Source organism: Lissotriton helveticus, chromosome 12 (assembly GCF_964261635.1).
Source record: "Lissotriton helveticus chromosome 12, aLisHel1.1, whole genome shotgun sequence".
NCBI lineage: Eukaryota > Metazoa > Chordata > Amphibia > Caudata > Salamandridae > Lissotriton > Lissotriton helveticus.
The window spans coordinates 177046511-177063819 of record NC_136073.1 but is presented as its reverse complement, the minus strand read 5'-3'; the positions used below and the strand labels follow the sequence as shown (position 1 = coordinate 177063819).

The 17309-nt window shown below is 48.4% G+C and overlaps 1 protein-coding gene across 3 annotated transcripts in view; it reads right to left on the bottom strand.

Annotated features, from left to right (window-relative positions):
- Nucleotides 1-17309, bottom strand: part of PLCG2 (phospholipase C gamma 2) — a 488855-nt gene that overhangs the window by 54965 nt on the left and 416581 nt on the right. For all 3 annotated transcript variants that reach the window (XM_078669997.1, XM_078669998.1, XM_078669999.1), the window contains exons 27-31: nt 16010-16219; nt 13228-13373; nt 13014-13128; nt 10741-10908; nt 6008-6096 (exon numbers count right to left, since the gene is read on the bottom strand). In XM_078669997.1, coding sequence (XP_078526123.1) covers nt 6008-6096; nt 10741-10908; nt 13014-13128; nt 13228-13373; nt 16010-16219 — 728 coding nt within the window. The remainder of the gene's footprint in view (nt 1-6007; nt 6097-10740; nt 10909-13013; nt 13129-13227; nt 13374-16009; nt 16220-17309) is intronic.

Sequence of the window (17309 nt, the reverse complement as noted above, 5' to 3'; positions counted from 1 at the left end):
ACCTTCCTAAACAAACCTCAACTCATTTTGCTACTGCCTGGGGGCCCCCCATCGTTATTTTGCAAATTTTAGTACATATGCTAGTGGGACTGCAGTTTTACTTCACAACCGCTTGCCCTTCCAGATGATGAGTGTTCGTAACGATGAGGAGGGGCATTATACGATGGTCACAGGGAGCTTAACTGGCTACCCGGTGGCTTTTGTATGTATATATGCTCCAAACATTGACAACCCAGGCTTTTTTCACGACCTCCACATGGTGCTATTGAACTTAGACGCAGATTACATTTATATATGGGTGGTGATTTTAACTTGGTGCAAGATAGCACGTCGGGCTCTTCTGAACTAAGCCTTGAGCTCGTTGCGCTCTATTGGAGCTCTGCGACTCGATTGGGTTGTTTGATGTTTGGAGGCGTGGCCGACCTGGAGAAACTGCCTACACACATTATGCTGCACAATACAAAACTTGGACCAGGCTAGATTTCTGTTTGGTGTCCCCAAATTTAACCTCTTGGTATTGTGAAAAGAAGCATCTCCCCAGAATGCTTTCGGAACACTCTCCAGTGATTGTCACGGTTAGACTCCCTAGATCAGAGGGCTGTGAAAGGCAGTGGAGGTTCTCGGGACAGGCGCTGATGGACACAGTGTTCAATGCAGAGCTTAGAGCAGCTATTATAGATTACTTCGAGTTAAATAAGTGTTTGGTGCAGACATGGGCAGTCTTATGAGAAGCATTTAAAGCCTATATGCGGGGTATCTGTATTGCAAAACACTCCGGGGTACTGAGAGATCTAAGGGGCACATTATCTTGCATAGAACAACAGCTGGGAGCAATGGATAATGAACACATTGCGGGCACCACCCAAACTGATCAGAGCTGCTGACTGAAACTCCTACTGGAGTTCAGGGAAGCAGCGGAACGGGAGACACTTTTTTTGAGCAAGTATGCCACAGCAAGGCATTACGGTGAGGGGGACAGGCCAGGCCGTACATTGGCACGACGCCTGTGCCCGGTATCTGGACAATCTTGTATTCCCTGTATCCAGGCATCAGATGGTAGGATATTATCTGACACCCGGCAGATACGTGATGTATTTTTAGAATACTACTCGGAGCTATACACCTCTCGAGCTGCGCATAGGGAGGAGGTCCATAGAGACTATTTGTCAGAGATAGCTCTCGTTTAGCTGGAGAAAGGGATGCAGGATTTCCTTGCGGATCCTTTTTCCGTCGAGGAAATTGTAAGCGCCATCAATGCCATGAATAGCTCAACTGCTCCCAGGCTAGATTGATTCACAGGGAATTTTTATAAAGTTTAAAAGGATCTATTGGCCCCACATTTACTAGAGGTATACAATGAAGCCTTGGAGAGTAAAGAATTGCCGCCCACATTGCACGAAGCAGTTATAATATTATTGCCCAAGCCTGGAAAAGACCTGCTCATGTGTGAATCGTATAGGGCACTATCTTTACTTCATCTCGATTATAAAATCCTGGCCAAAATTATAGCATTGAGATTAGCTCTTTTATTAGATTGTATCATCTCTCTGACCCAGTCCGGGTTTTTCCCTCATAGATCAACGGCATTAAATCTCTGTACCCTGTTTACGGTCCTGCATAGGATATCACCTGAGGTTCCAGCAGCTTCAGTGTTATTAGACACTAGCAGCCCGTCCCGACGTTGTCCGGGTATGAAATAGAATGTTTGTAATGTGTGTATTTGGCAAGGGCAATTTATTTTAAAATCTTGCGGTAGACAACATTTTTTGTTTCATTAGAATAGGGACGGAGAAGGCCCAGCTGCAGCCCTGGTTGATGTTAGCAGGCGCGTGTAATTGGTGTAGTGATCCGCTGCCTGAGCCCGGCTACAGCCCTGGTTGATGTTAGCAGGCACGTGTAATGTCGTTGAATGAGAGAGTTATCAGCCGCGGGTAAATCCGTTTAATGAGAGAGTTGAGTGACAGCGAGTAGGAGAGGCTGCAGTAATTGTCCCCACAGACACGCTCATTTGCGTGTTCCCCCGCTTGAGGCCCAGATGCAGGCCTGTTTGATGTTAGCAGGCGCGTGTTCCCCCGCTTGAGGCCCAGCTGCAGCCCTGGTTGATGTTATCAGGCACGTGTAATTATTGTACTGATCCGCCGCCTGAACCCGGCAAGAGCCCTGGTTGATGGTAGCAGGCGTGTGTAATTTCGTTGAATGAGAGAGTTTAGTAACAGCACGCAGGAGAGGCTGCAGTAACCTTACTTACCAGGCCTCCAGGTGAACGCGTTTGTCACGCCCCCAGCACACGGCCATAGCAGACGATCTTCTGATTAATGTATGCCCCACATGGCATGAAGGGCGGAACGTAGCACACGGCCCAAGCGTGCTCCTTGATGCGGCGCAATTGCGTTCACATGGCATGAAGGCCGGACCCACGCCCCCAGCGTTTCTCACACCCCAGCGTGTCACGCCCCCAGCGTGTCACGTCCCCAGCGTTCCCCTTGATGCTGCGCAGCAACGTATTGGCGCTTGTATGTACGACTCACATGGCATGAAGGGCGGACACACGCCTCCAGCGGTTGTCACGCTCCCAGCACACGCCCACAGCCCACGATGCGATGGCCATACCACACGCCCCCAGCGTTAGTCACGCCCCCAGCCCACGCCCACAGCACAAAGCAGACACGCCCACAAGGGACTACTTTGCTGGCACGGTTCTTTTACCTTTTAAATGTAAAGAGGAGTTGGCCTAACGGCTAAGGCGCTCGACCTCGGACCTGGGGATCTGGGTTCGAGTCTTGGTAACAACGCCAAACATCCTGTGATTCTGGGCAAATCACTTAATCTCCCCGTGCCTAACAAAAATTAATGTGTGTCCTCATGTAACATAACTGGTGCTATGTAAAGCGCTCTGATACCTGATTCAGTTAGGGTCAAGTTCGCGCTATATAAAACTCTGCAAAAAAAAAAAAATGGTGGCCGTCTGCATAGCCTATGTCCTTCTGCTGCAACTGCCCTTTCCAACGCTGTATTGGGTGTTGTGATTGGTGCTGTGGTTACTGAGATTACCCGCCTCAAAGGTTTGGGCTCTCTCTTTATAATATTAGTATGGACTGAAAAGGCCTTTGATTCCCTTGAGTGGCCTTTTTTCCAATGGTCATGCGTGGGATGGGTTTGTGGAGCTTGTTTCGCTTTTTTACACCTCCCCCACTGCTCGGCTATGACTAAATGGTACTTCACAGTTTCATCTCTCTCTCTCTCTCTCTCTCTCGGCAGAGATGTCCGCTCTCCCCTTTGGTCTTCATAATGGCGCTTGACCCATTGGTCCAACATTTCAAGAAAGATATTTGCATAGGCTTACAGTTCATGACAGGCCCTTTATTGGTTTCACTTTATGCAGATGATGTCATCCTTTATGTCTGACATCCAGAGGAAATTTTGGAGCCCCTAATTAGGGAGATCCAATTTGGGGGGTTCTCTGGGCTTGGCATTAATTGGAGCAAATCAGTCATTTTTCCTGTTACGGCTAGTACGACTATATGGGATTGTGGGTTTCCGCTGCAGTGGTGCGAGGAGATGACGAAATACTTGGGTATCCAGATACACCAGGATTCTCATCAGTTGATATTGCTGAACTATGGCAGGCCATTTATAAATTAGAGCAACAGATAGAGCGCTGGTTGAAACTGCCTTTATCCATGGCGGGCCGTGTTGCAGTCATAAAGATGGTTGTTCTCCCTAAATGTCTGTATTTATTGCACAATATTCCCATCCACTCCTCAACAGTTTTTTAAAAACTATTCAATCTCATCTTACTAGGCTTGTCTGGGGAGGGAATAGGGCTAGAGTTAGTTGGGACACACTGACCCTGCCATATGAAAGAGGGGGACTGGGTGTACTAAACTTTCAGATATACTACCTGGTGGCTCAGTGTAGCTTTGCACACTCCTGGTATCACCCTGATGCTCGGATCCCCTATGCGAGACCTGAAGCTTATTTGGTATTGACAACGCTGTTGAGAACAGTCCTGCCGAGGGACTTCCCTCGAGATCCCTACAACATTCAAACAGTCTCAACAATGAGTTGGGCCTGGAAAAAATTGGTGAGGGTGTTGGGGTGATGCGTATTATACTCGTCTGAGATACCCTTGAGTAATAACCCTTGGCTCCCCACCACAGAGGGAGAGATTAGTTCAGTGCACTTATGACTCCTTTTCTCTGGAGAAGTCCGGGGACTTATTTCCTGGGGGTCATGTGTTTGATGCTACCGAAGATGCGTGATTCAGGGGCTCTACATTTATGAATCAGTTTGTCTTGTGTAGAGTTCGCTGAGCAATCAGAGATAGGATTGCTTTTTTCCCTTTGGAGCCTGAATCAGTTGCACCATTAACGTTATTGATAACTAGTAAAGATGGTGACCACCTGATTTCGAACCTCAATAGAGCATCAATGGCTCTTGTTCCCAGCAGAGATGCCAGAGTTAGCGAAGCAGGGGAACGGGATCTGGGACATACAGTACAAGATTCACAGTGGGCATTTTATTGTGCTCAGACAAAAGAGGTTTCAGCAGACATAAGTTACTACACTTCAAATTTTTGTGGAGAACCTACATGTCACCGGTAAAAATTAACTCCATAGACCCAGATAAGTCGCATTGCTGCCCGAAATGTGGGGCCCTGCGGGCCGACTTTGCCCACATGACATGGGACTGTGCTAAAATAGGAGAATACTGGAGGTCTATTTATGGGATTTCAACGCTCATGATTGGGCAAGAGACTTCTCCTCTTCCCGAGGTTGCACTGTTGGGTTATGTATAGGAGTACCCGAAGAAATTGCGGAAATTCATGGTTATCACATTACTCCTTGCAAAGAGAGAAACTGCGATTCACTGGGGCAGTCAGTGTACCCCTACAACCAAGGTATGGCTGGCAAACCTCACGTACTGTAATACTAACTGGGATTTGTTTGCATCTTTGCAACCCCCCACCTCCAGGCCAAAAGATATTTGGTATCCCCTGAAAGATTACCTCCTACGAACCAGATCCTCCCCCCACAACAACGCAGCCTGTGGATATTGTTCCACAGGCGTGGGTTAAGCTCATGTTTCAAGAGGTGTATTGTACCAGGCTGCCTAGGCTTTTTAACATGCAGAAGTTATGTAAACTATGTTATCTGACGGGTCCTAGGGTGGGGCTGTTAAGTCCTGGAGGTTGTAAGCAGATTTGCAACTTTGATTGGGTTTCTATTTGTGATTTATGAGTAGACCAGGTATGGATTTTCTTTTCTTTTTTTTTCCTTCCGCCAAGATTGTTGTAATAACTCGGTCATGGTGCATTGAAATGTCATTTCTTTTTTTGTGCACATAATAAGAAAAGGTAAATAAAGTTTTTCAAAAAAGTACAATATACATAGTTAGATGAATGGATATATTCCTCTTGGGCATAACACTAGATAAGTATCTAGACAAATGTGCTGAGTTACATTAGGTATTCAACATATATCTAGACTATGACAAACATGTAAGAAATGAGAGTGACATTACTAAATGATAACTTCAAAATACAATCTGATAACAAACATAAAATTAAAATAATACAGACATTTGGTGAATTGGATCATGGGTTAAACAGAAGTGAAGGATTCATGTCACACCCCCATATCTCGTAGCCTGAAGGCTGTTTTGCCCTTCTTCAAAAACATCAGACAATGGCAAAAACTCTGGACCACAAACAAATGTAATGAATGGACCTAGTCGCCCAATTCTGTCAACAAAAGAATATTTAACACCGCTTTTTACCATATTTTGCAACTGTTCAATGGTGCATTTGATTCATATCCTTATACTGAGTTGAAACCAAAGATGTGAAACATGAGGCAATACAAAGCTGAGTTGATAATGATTATAGATATACAGAGCCAGTGAAGAACCTTCCTAAGAGCTTACACGATGAGGACCTACATCAAGTACCTTCTATTGACAGACACAAAGGACTGAAGAATGTAGAGGATCAGGACTCGCTACTCACCAGTTTCGTCTTCATCTGAACATACACCAGCAAAGAGGCCAGTTCTATGTCTTCACTGTAGGCATTTTTCAGTGGAACAGATCGGAAACCTGGGAGAAGGATTTGCACAATATTAAACTGAGAATTGTTGCTAATGAATATTGATGTTGTAAAGCAGCAGAGTATGTAGCCTCACAATATCAATCAATCAATCAATCATAGCATTTATATAGCGCGCTACTCACCCTAGGGGTCTCAAGGCGCTTGGGGGGGGGGGGGGGTCCGCTACTGCTCGAACAGCCAGGTCTTGAGCTGCTTCCTGAAGGCGAGGTGGTCTTGAGTCAGGCGGAGGTGGGTCGGGAGGGAGTTCCACATCTTGGCGGCGAGGTAGGAGAAGGATCTTCCTCCTGTGGTGGCTCTTCGGATGCGGGGGACGGCGGCGAGGGAGTGGTTGGTAGATCCAAGCTGGCGTGTGGGAGTGTAGAAGTTGAGGCGGCTGTTGAGGTATCTTGGTCCTTGGTTGTGTAGGGCTTTGTGTGCGTGGGTGAGCAGTCGGAACGTGATTCTCTTGTTGACCGGGAGCCAGTGCAGGTCTCTCAGGTGTCTGGAGATGTGGCTGTGTCGGGGGATGTCCAGGATGAGTCTTGCAGAGGCGTTCTGGATTCGCTGGAGTCTCTTCTGGAGTCTGGCAGTGGTTCCGGCGTAGAGGGAGTTGCCGTAGTCCAGTCGGCTGGTGACGAGGGCCTGGGTGACCATCTTCCTGGTCTCGGTGGGGATCCACCGGAAGATCTTACGTAGCATGCGCAGGATGTTGAAGCATGACGAGGAGACGGCGTTGGCTTGTCTGGTCATGGAGAGGGAGGAGTCCAGGATGAAGCCCAGGTTGCGTGCGTGGTCTGTTGGTATGGGTGCGCTGCCCAGGGCGGGGGGGCCACCAGGAGTCGTTCCAGGCGGAGGGCGAAGATCCCAGGATGAGGACTTCCGTCTTGTCTGAGTTCAGTTTCAGGCGGCTGGTCTTCATCCACTCGGCTACGTCTTTCATCCCTTCGTGTAGGCTGGCTCTGGCGGTGGCGGGGTCGTTGGTGAGGGAGAGGATCAGCTGGGTGTCGTCGGCGTAAGAGATGATGTTGAGGTTGTGCTGGCGTGCGATGGCCGCGAGGGGGCTCATGTAGACATTGAAGAGGGTGGGGCTGAGCGAGGAGCCTTGAGGAACGCCGCAGATGACATCGGTGGCTTCTGATCTGAAGGGGGGGAGGCGGACTCTCTGAGTCCTTCCGGCGAGGAAGGAGATGATCCAGTCCAGTGCCTTCTCTTCGATTCCGACGTTGCTGAGGCGCTGCTCTAGGGTGCGGTGGCAGACAGTGTCGAAAGCCGCGGAAAGGTCCAGGAGGATGAGGGCCGCTGTTTCCCCGTTGTCGAGCAGGGCTCGGATGTCGTCGGTGGCTGCGATGAGGGCGGTCTCAGTGCTGTGGTTGGCCCGGAAGCCGGACTGCGAGTGGTCGAGGGATCCATTCGTCCCGAGGAAGGCAGCCAGCTGCTTGTTGACGGTCTTCTCGATGACTTTGGCTGGAAACGGGAGGAGCGAGATGGGGCGGTAGTTTTTGAGTTCGGTGGGGTCCGCTGATGGTTTTTTCAGTAGAGCGCTGAGTTCGGCATGCTTCCAGCTCTCCGGGAAGGTCGCTGTGTCAAAGGAGGTGTTGATGACGTCTCGCAGGTGGGGTGCGATGACGGAGTCGGCCTTGTTGAAGATGTGGTGAGGGCAGGGGTCGGTTGGAGATCCGGAGTGGATGGAGTTCATCGTGCGTAGGGTTTCCTCTGTGTTGATCGGGGTCCAGGCACGGAGGGTGGTGGTGGGGGGTGCAGGTGCTGTCGTGGGGTGCGTCGGCTCTGTGCTGAAGCTGTTGTGTATTTCCGCGATCTTGTTGTGGAAGTAGGAGGCGAGGGAGTAGCAGAGGTCTTGTGATGGGGTGATGTCGTTGTTTCCGGCGCTGGGGTTGGAGAGCTCTTTGACGATGTTGAAGAGTTCCTTGCTGTTGTGGGCGTTGTTGTCCAGTCGTTCCTTGAATGCGGTTTTCTTGGTGGTGTGGATCAGTTGGTGGTGTTTTCGAGTGGCGAGCTTGAGGGTGGTCATGTTGTCTGGTGTTGGGTCTCTGTGCCAGGCTCTCTCGAGGGCGATGGCGATGTCGGGCGCTGAGGAGGCGTTCATCCAGGTTTCCGTGATGAAGGCGACGTCTGGTGATGTTGTGTCGAGGAGGTTCCAAAGCTCGACGGCGTGTCTGTGGACGGAGCGGGTGTGGATCAGGATGCACTTCAGGTGGTTGCTGTTGGTTCTCGGCTTGGTGGGTGCGGTGCTGGTCCAGAAGCAGGAGAACTTGCAGGAGTGGCAGCTGAAGGGTCCGTGGGTGCGCTTCGGGGCAGCTTGGTAGCAGCCAGGGATCCCGCCGGTGTTGAGTGCGAAGAGTTCGTTGGCGTCGTAGGTCAGTCGGGTCGTCTTCCGTCGGTGGGGGCCAGGGGTCCTGGCCCTGGGCGCGGTCCAGGCGCGGACGGGCGCAGACGGGCTTACCTTTGGCGCGCCTTCGGCGCACAATCGGCGCGCCCGCTGCGCGTCAACGCTGCACGTACGCACGGTCGCCATTTATGGCCAAGTGGGAGGGAGGGAGGCGCAGCTGGGAGGCGGGCGCGGGGAGGGTACAGAAGGAAAAGTGGGCGTGGCCGCACACAGGCGGCGGGAAGCGGGGAGCGGGGCGGGGGGCACAGGGGGAGAGAGGGAAACGGCAAAGAGCAACAGTATGGGAGACAATATGGGAACAGGCACTCTAACAACGATATGGGGGACAGTACAGAAAGATGCACAGAACGAGCAAAAGACAGACAGAGTCAATTACTATCACGTTATGACGGCGGAGGGCGGGGTTGTCAGGGCGGGCTCAGCGAGGCTGAGAACAGCAGCGGGGGGAACGCACACGCTACAGCTGGTGGCCGTGTGGCGCGGGGGTGTCCTGAGGGCAGGTCACACTCACCTGCGCCGCACGGTCGCCATTTATGGCCAAGTGGGAGGGAGGGAGGCGCAGCTGGGAGGCGGGCGCGGGAAGGGTACAGAAGGAAAAGGGGGCGTGGCTGCACGCAGGCGGCGGGAAGCGGGGAGCGGGGCGGGGGGCACAGGGGGAGAGAGGGAAACGGCAAAGAGCAACAGTATGAGAGACAATATGGGAACAGGCACTCTAAGCTCATCCAGGTTTCCGTGATGAAGGCGACGTCTGGTGATGTTGTGTCGAGGAGGTTCCAAAGCTCGACGGCGTGTCTGTGGACGGAGCGGGTGTTGATCAGGATGCACTTCAGGTGGTTGCTGTTGGTTCTCGGCTTGGTGGGTGCGGTGCTGGTCCGGAAGCAGGAGAACTTGCAGGAGTGGCAGCTGAAGGGTCCGTGGGTGCGCTTCGGGGCAGCTTGGTAGCAGCCAGGGATCCCGCCGGTGTTGAGTGCGAAGAGTTCGGTGGCGTCGTAGGTCAGTCGCATCGTCTTCCGTCGGTGGGGGCCAGGGGTCCTGGCCCTGGGCGCGGTCCAGGCGCGGACGGGCGCAGACGGGCTTACCTTTGGCGCGCCTTCGGCGCACAATCGGCGCGCCCGCTGCGCGTCAACGCTGCGCGGCAACGCTGCGCGTACGCACGGTCGCCATTTATGGCGAAGTGGGAGGGAGGGAGGAGCAGCTGGGAGGCAGGCGCGGGGAGGGTACAGAAGGAAAAGGGGCGTGGCCGCACACAGGCGGCGGGAAGCGGGGAGCGGGGCGGGGGGCACAGGGGGAGAGAGGGAAACGGCATAGAGCAACAGTATGGGAGACAATATGGGACCAGGCACTCTAACAACGATATGGGGGACAGTACAGAAAGATGCACAGAACGAGCAAAAGACAGACAGAGTCAATTACTATCACTTTATGACGGCGGAGGGCGGGGTTGTCAGGGCGGGCTCAGCGAGGCTGAGAACAGCAGCGGGGGGAACGCACACGCTACAGCTGGTGGCCGTGCGGCGCGGGGTTGTCCTAAGGAAGATACAATGATTAAGAACCCTTTGTTGAATTAAACTTCATCTAAAATAATGGTTAGCATCCAGCAGGTCATTCAAAACCCATTTTTAAACCAAATGCTCCTAGCAAAAAGTATATCCTTCGAGAATCAGGCTTGCAGTATCAAAATTAGTAGGGAGACGGCTCTTTATTTATACATAACAGGCTGACAATGGAGAGCTGATATAGACAAATGTTTATGTTTCAAGGCTACCTACAGTAGCTGTAGAGATGGGTATAATAAGAATCAGATTCCATGTACATGAAGAGAATGTGCACAGTTAATAGACTATCGGTAGGGTACCACTGTTTCTGTATGTTTTGTAGATCATAATTAAATGGATTTGGCCGACTGACATAAGGACACATGAGTTTAGATTGAATTGAGCTAGGGCTACTACCATTTGGAGAAGAGCCAATATTCTATGAGATGTAAGTGATTGGCAGAACTTGTAGAGAAGTAAGAATTCCACAGGAGTGAAAGAGGTATCTGAATCAGGCAATAGCTGTAGAGATAATAGCGCCCTGAACAATATCTACTCAGGTAGGTAATATCCAGATGTTGCAGAGAGGTGGGTAAAAGGTATTTACCATATGAAGAAAAAGACTGTTGTAATAGTGCCACCTCCTATGTGATATTAAGGGGTCACCTTTCCATTGATCATACACTAACAAACATCACTTATAGTTTTACCTGTTTTGATTGCTTTGATTGGGATTGTAGAATGTGCCAAGAAGTTGGGATCACTAAACATGTCCTCTTCATACACGACAAATCGCAAGAATGTGAGGTTGGGATCATGGAAGGAGAAGGACACCGGCTGCTGAGGACGGCCCCATACTGGATTCAGGCCGTTATCATCTGCAACAGAAGGAGACCAATTAAGATTCTTTGGAACACTAATGCTTCTGCATAAGACAACAGCTGTAAAATCCATGAATTGCCTATTACATGATCTTAGAGGAGACTGAACACTACAGAAGAGAAAAATAAACCACTTAAAGCTATTGCAGAGGAATGAGAAGCATAGAAAATTGCAAGTAGCCGATGATGGCAAAAGCAATTGGAGTTTCCCTATATAGAGAAATTGCAATTTACTTAATTTTTAGTTAATTACAATTTCTGTGAATGTTAGCATTCATGAGTGTCAAAGATCCACCCAGAGGCTGCCTTTTCTTGAGATTCATTTTGTTCCAAAGACGGATGCTTCAACTTGAAAAGAAAATTCCATCTGATGATCTTTCACCCTCGGTGTTTTTTACTTATGACAGAAAAATGATCCCTTTCAATTGTGTCCTCCTAGTCTTTCAACTTACCTTTTCTTCACAAAGACTGTAGATTAAGGGTGACTTACTTATACTCTTGTTATCGCTTGTTTGCACCTACCATATGAATAGCCCTTTCCTCTAAGGAATAATTTTGCCCTAATAGTGCTTGTCAATTTAAATCTACTTGTTTCAATGAACACATCATGCAGTAAGACCTCCCTGTCCTCCTGATCCACTCTGACTCATGACTATGAATTCAATACTCATCACTTCTAATGACCGGAACCAATGGAAGAATCTGAGCGCAGTCACATAGCACCCAAAGAACAGATGACAGTCTTTTTCCTGTTTTTCATTGCACATCTGTGCTTCACATTAGAATACTTTGGCATTTCCTATTTCCCTATCCTGTCTCAACACACAATATTAAAGACCATATTGAACAGATAACAAAAAGAGCCCCTCTTCAACGTTTGCTATTTGCCTGTATCTAATTACTCTTCTTTCCTAATCTGAGCATAATGAGCTCTGCATAGTAACATTACCCATAGGCATGGAACAAACTTATTTACTATGGCCATACCATCACAGTATTCACATCCTGGCATGTAGCTGTGATTATCTCCATCACAAGCCAGAGTCATTCACCTATATTCATACTACTTTGGCCTTTTTTCAATCTAGCTGTGTCTCATGCAGTGGACCAAACTTTATGTGTTAATGTTGGAAATGCGTAAAAACAAAACAAAATATTTGAAAAAAATATTGCTATGACCCTAGGTTAATGCATGCATTGCCATGTACCTGATTCCGCCTTGGAAAAACCCAGAGCCTTCGTGCTACTAGCTTATAAAACACATGTTTACTGTACATCACAAGAAATTGATTGAATCAACTGAAAGAGAATAAATAAACTTAGGCTCTCTATTGTATTTGTGTTTGCTCTGCTAGTGACTCTTGAAGTCAGGTTATAACACAGGAATGTATATGAATTAGTGTTGTCACTTCCAAACCTTTGTGAACAGTTATGTGTTGGACAAGGTTTGCTGGATTCACTCACTAGACCAAGAGAGTTGCTCCTTACTCCAGGTGTCCAAGCAGCTTCACACTGATTGCTAATGCCCATCGCTTGGAGACAGTGCATGATCAGGAAACAGAGTAATGTTCGACCATATAGAGCAGTCTGAAAGCTTAACCACTGTTCTTTTGGTTCCAATGACTTACCACGCCCTCAAAGTCCCTGACTTAACACACTACAACCATTTGGGAGCAAGAACTGCACTGAAGGAACTCAGAAATGAGCATGCAACACAATTTCACAAATAAACCTTTCAAGCAGTAATATTAAATCAGCCGTTAATGCAACACAGAGAATCATAACATTTTTTTTGTGGGTCTCGCCTCCTGTTGAAGAACAAATAACATTCAGCAAAATAAACTACAACCATGTGATAGCTAACTACTTTCTGATAGGTGTGCCTCATCAGCTAAAGGTGACCCCTTTCTAAAAAGAATGGGATGCACCATTTTGAAATATGGTACATCATTTTGTTTTACGGTCTTCTATCAAGTAGATGACCAACACACCTTTTAGTTCAGAGGGCACAATGTTATTGAAGCATTTGGATCACATAATTTGACAGAGAACTTAAGAGTGCCAAAGTGAACTTGTCTCTTGCCCTCTCTCCAAATACTTACTCACTACAGTTGTCTTGAATTTGCCAGAGTCGTATTCGCAACCACAGATTTCCACCTCCACAAATGGGCAGGCAATACTTCTGCCAGTCTTCGGCAGATGGCGTGCACCAATGACCTAGGAAGAAGAGTAAGTGGATGGTTCTTAAGTAACTGACGAGAGACTTACTGTGAGTGCTTAATCATCTCATTCAATGTGGATACATTTTTGTCTTACCCTCACAGTCAGATTCATTTTCTCTGCGCTGGGGCGTGCCCCTGGCTGTGGGTTGTAGGAGTCATTCCTCATACACTCTGGCTGCAGAACATAGCCGCTTAGCCCATTGGTGGAAAAGAGCGCATGATTCATTTGCATGTATCGGTCTGTGGAGAAAGTGGAGATGCATATGGGTCAGGTTTAGAGGCTAAAGTCCTTTGGCAACCAGGCAGCCTGTGACTCCTAAACTGCATTTACATATTGTTATTTCCCATCACTAGCTGCCTCACTTCCTTCCTGATGCCACATTTTCTCTAAACTCCTGCTCTAATCTTTCCACACAGCGACCACCCACATTTCTAGCATTCAGACACTACCCTTACAAACGTGGGGCTGTAGTACACATTATCACTGTTTGCGCCTGGCGCACCTTTCAAATGCTGCCCCATTTTGGTGTAAGCGCTGCCCCCAGGGCAGCCGCAAACTTGTGCTGCCCCCAGGGCAGTGCATTCATTTAAAAACACGGAGCAGCCGCTCCGTGTTGTCACAGTGCAGGCGGCACCCGCCTGCGCTTTAAAAGGGGTTTAGAGATCCACTTGGAGGCGGGTGCAGTCAGTGACTGCACCCGCCTGCAAAGGGATGGCTGGGGGGGGCAAATTGGGACCTCATTTATGCCCTGCAGAGGGCTGCTGTCAGGAAGTTCCCAGAGAGTGTGCCACCTTTTAAATGAAGCACTGTCAGTGTGCCTCATGAGGGCTTCTTTGACTCTGCGGCCGCGTCTTTAATATGGCGCGGGTGCAGAGTTCCCTCATTTGCAAAGGGCACGCCCCTATGCAAATAAGAGAACACCCTCTGTTGATAGCACTGGCGCTTTAAGTGCACTAGACCTACCAGTATTATAGAGGGGGATACACACGCGTCTGCGTCCCCTTCTATAATACCAAAGTGCCTCAGGGGAGCGCAAAGAGGGCTCAAACGCCCATTGCGCCCCGGGGCACCATCTGTAATATGGCCCCTGATGTTACTTTACAGCCACTGTGCTTAGTGTTTCACTGCCTTTATTTGCTTCCACCATTAAAAAGAGGAAAGTAGGTATGAGGAATACTGTGAACAATCCAAGGTCATACAGTGTGTCATAAATGACCAGGGTTTGACCTTCTGATCCTTACATCTAAAGCCAATGTCTCTGGGCCGTGTAGATTCTGTGCTGAGAGTGCTCATGCAACCAAGTTTGGCTTTAGAACAGACCCTTTTTGATTGTCACACAGGAGAGCAATCTTGATAGTTCAGCTACTGGGGGTGGGTCAGGGAGGGCAGAATCGTTCCCTAAGCACACTAGCCTCTAATTGCAGCCTCTACATTCACTGTAGAAAAGCAGGGGCTGGTAAACAAGCACCCCTAATAATGAAAACCTCCATTAATGAGGGCTGGTCACAGCTAGAACATTCAAACAACACAGTAAAGACTTTTAGCGCTGGCAGATCTAGGGAACATATAGTGTGGTCATTGGCTGATCTCTAAATGCATGAACCACATGAATCAAAGAAACTAGAATGCTTAGAAGGTGCCTCAAGTTAGCACAACTTACTTTGTAAGGTTTGAGGCTTGCAGTCAAAGGTCGTGTTTCAAATCGTATTACTGACACTTCACTTAACATATTATGTGACTGAGGATCAATAAGACCAGTCAGGAAGGGAGTACCACAGGGCTATATCCTGGGTCCCACACTCTTCAACCTTTATGTGACCCCTCTGGCCAAAGTGATTAGGTCATATGGTTTTGATGTCGTATCTTACGCTGACAACACTCAGATCCTGGTGACTCTTGGTCCAGACCCATCAGAAACCAAGTCCCGGTTTAAAGACTGCATGTCCCAAATAGATAAGTGGATGTGCACTAACCACTTACAGTTGAATGGAGGAAAAACCAAGATAATGCTCTATGGCAAGGCTCATGAGCATTGGTCTTTCGATTGGTGGCCCTCAAGCCTAGGCCCTTGTCCTATTCCAACTCAGTCAGCACGTAATCTGGCATTCAAAACGATAATAAGCTGTCAATGAAAGACCATGTTAACAAGACAGTTGGCTCCTGCTTTGGTGTTATGCGTAGCATGCGCAAGGTTTTTAAGTGGATTCCGACTGAGGCAAGAAAACCCCTAGTCCAGGGACTTATTATCAGTCGTATGGACTATGGGAATGCCCTGCTAGCTTCTACCAATGAAAACCTTCTTTCTAGGATGCAAGTTTTGCAGAACACAGCTGCAAGGCTGGTACTCAATCTTCCACCAAGATCTCCTTCGGAACCTAGTCTGAAGCTTTTACACTGGCTGCCTGTAAAAAAACGTATACGTTTTAAGATTCTTTGCTTGACACATAAAAATATGTATGGAAAAGGTCCTGCTTTTTGGGCCAAAAAGTTAAGCGGGTATCAACCAGATAGAACCTTGAGATCCTGCAACCAAGCACTCCTTTCATCTCCCAGAATTCGTACCACTATGTGTGGAGGGAAAGCTTTCTCGTTTCTTGCTCTGTCCTTTTGGAACAAACTGCCCTTATCTCTTCGCACCATTAGTGATCCCACTTGTTTTCATAAGAACTTAAAGACATGGCTGTTTGACATCTAATGCCCTATATCAAGTTCATCTTAGAGATATCCACCAGCGCCATGAGACTTTCGAGTTATTTGTGCGCTTAATAAATACTCTATGACTTGATTTGATAAGTTCTTAAAATCACATCAGCAACCTTAACTTGTAGGTGTTTTTCAAGAACACAGTGCTGGTACAGAGTTGGCAAAAGTGTACCTGGAGTCTGGAAATTCAGGGCTACCATTTGAGAGCCACAAATCCAAAGCCGGAAGGGGTCATAGTTGGAGGAGTCCACGCGTTGTCCTTTCGGGTATACCCTTGTAAGCGCCTTGCGGTTGTACTTCAGCAGCTCTTCAGACCTCTGCTTGGCAATGCTGTCTGCTTTTGTTTCTGCGAAAGATCGGATCTCTCTGAAGTCAGGTTTTGCTAAAAAGAGATAGATAAGTAGTTTACTTAATAACTGATATATTTCACATGTAGTATGTTTTAGAAAGCAGTTGGCGATTTTGCATGGTAGAGAATGTAGTAATGCAGTGTTACAGATGATTATCAGGGCTTGGGCAGCTAAGGCAAGCAGAACACTGAAATGGAAGTTCTTCACTTTCGAACTTTTGACACTGTGTTTGCCAGGTTCAGTGGACTACCTGATACCCTCAGGGTAGTTACAGTAGGATTGTGTGTGATGGCCTAAAGAAGCATCACTACCATGTCACCCAAGATTCGGAAATTACACGCTGTACGTAGAAGGGAGGAAGGTGCTGGCCAACCACTGTATGAAGAGATGGCCTTTGTACCATTTAGTGGCGACAAGACACATTTTAGACTAAAGATAAACACTGCAACCTCACCAGAGCCATTGATTCAGTAAATGTGTAGATGGACAGGAAGTCCAATATTGACCTTTAACGAGAGCCACAATATCGTCAAACCCTAAACTTCCATCCATCAAATGCTGCGGTTTAAATTCAAGCAATTGCTTTTTGTTTATTCTAGCCATTTTAGTAGCTTGTCCCTTAGAGGCACTCACCCATTGGATGAATAAACAGTGCTCCAACTAAACACCCTGCGCATGCTCCGCAAGATCTACAGGTGAATCCCGACAGATACAAGAAGAACAGTCGCCTGGGCCCTCGTCATCAGCAGACTCAACTACGGTAAACGCCCTCTACGCGGGAGCCCCGACCAAGCTCATCAAACGACTGCAACGCATCAAAAAACGCCTCTGCACGACTGATCCTCGATGTACCACGCCACAGACACATCACCCCCCACCTGAGAAACCTGCACTGGCTCCCTGTCAACAAGAGGATATCCTTCAAGCTCCTCAACCACGCACACAAGGCACTCCACGAGACCGGCCCAGCCTACCTCAACAGATGACTTTCCTTCTAAATCCCCAACCGCCAGCTCTGCTCCGTCGACCTCGCACTCACCACCGTCCCTCGAATCCGAAGAACAACCACCGGCGGGAGATCTTCTCTCACCTCGCCGCCAAGACCTAGAACACCCTTCCACT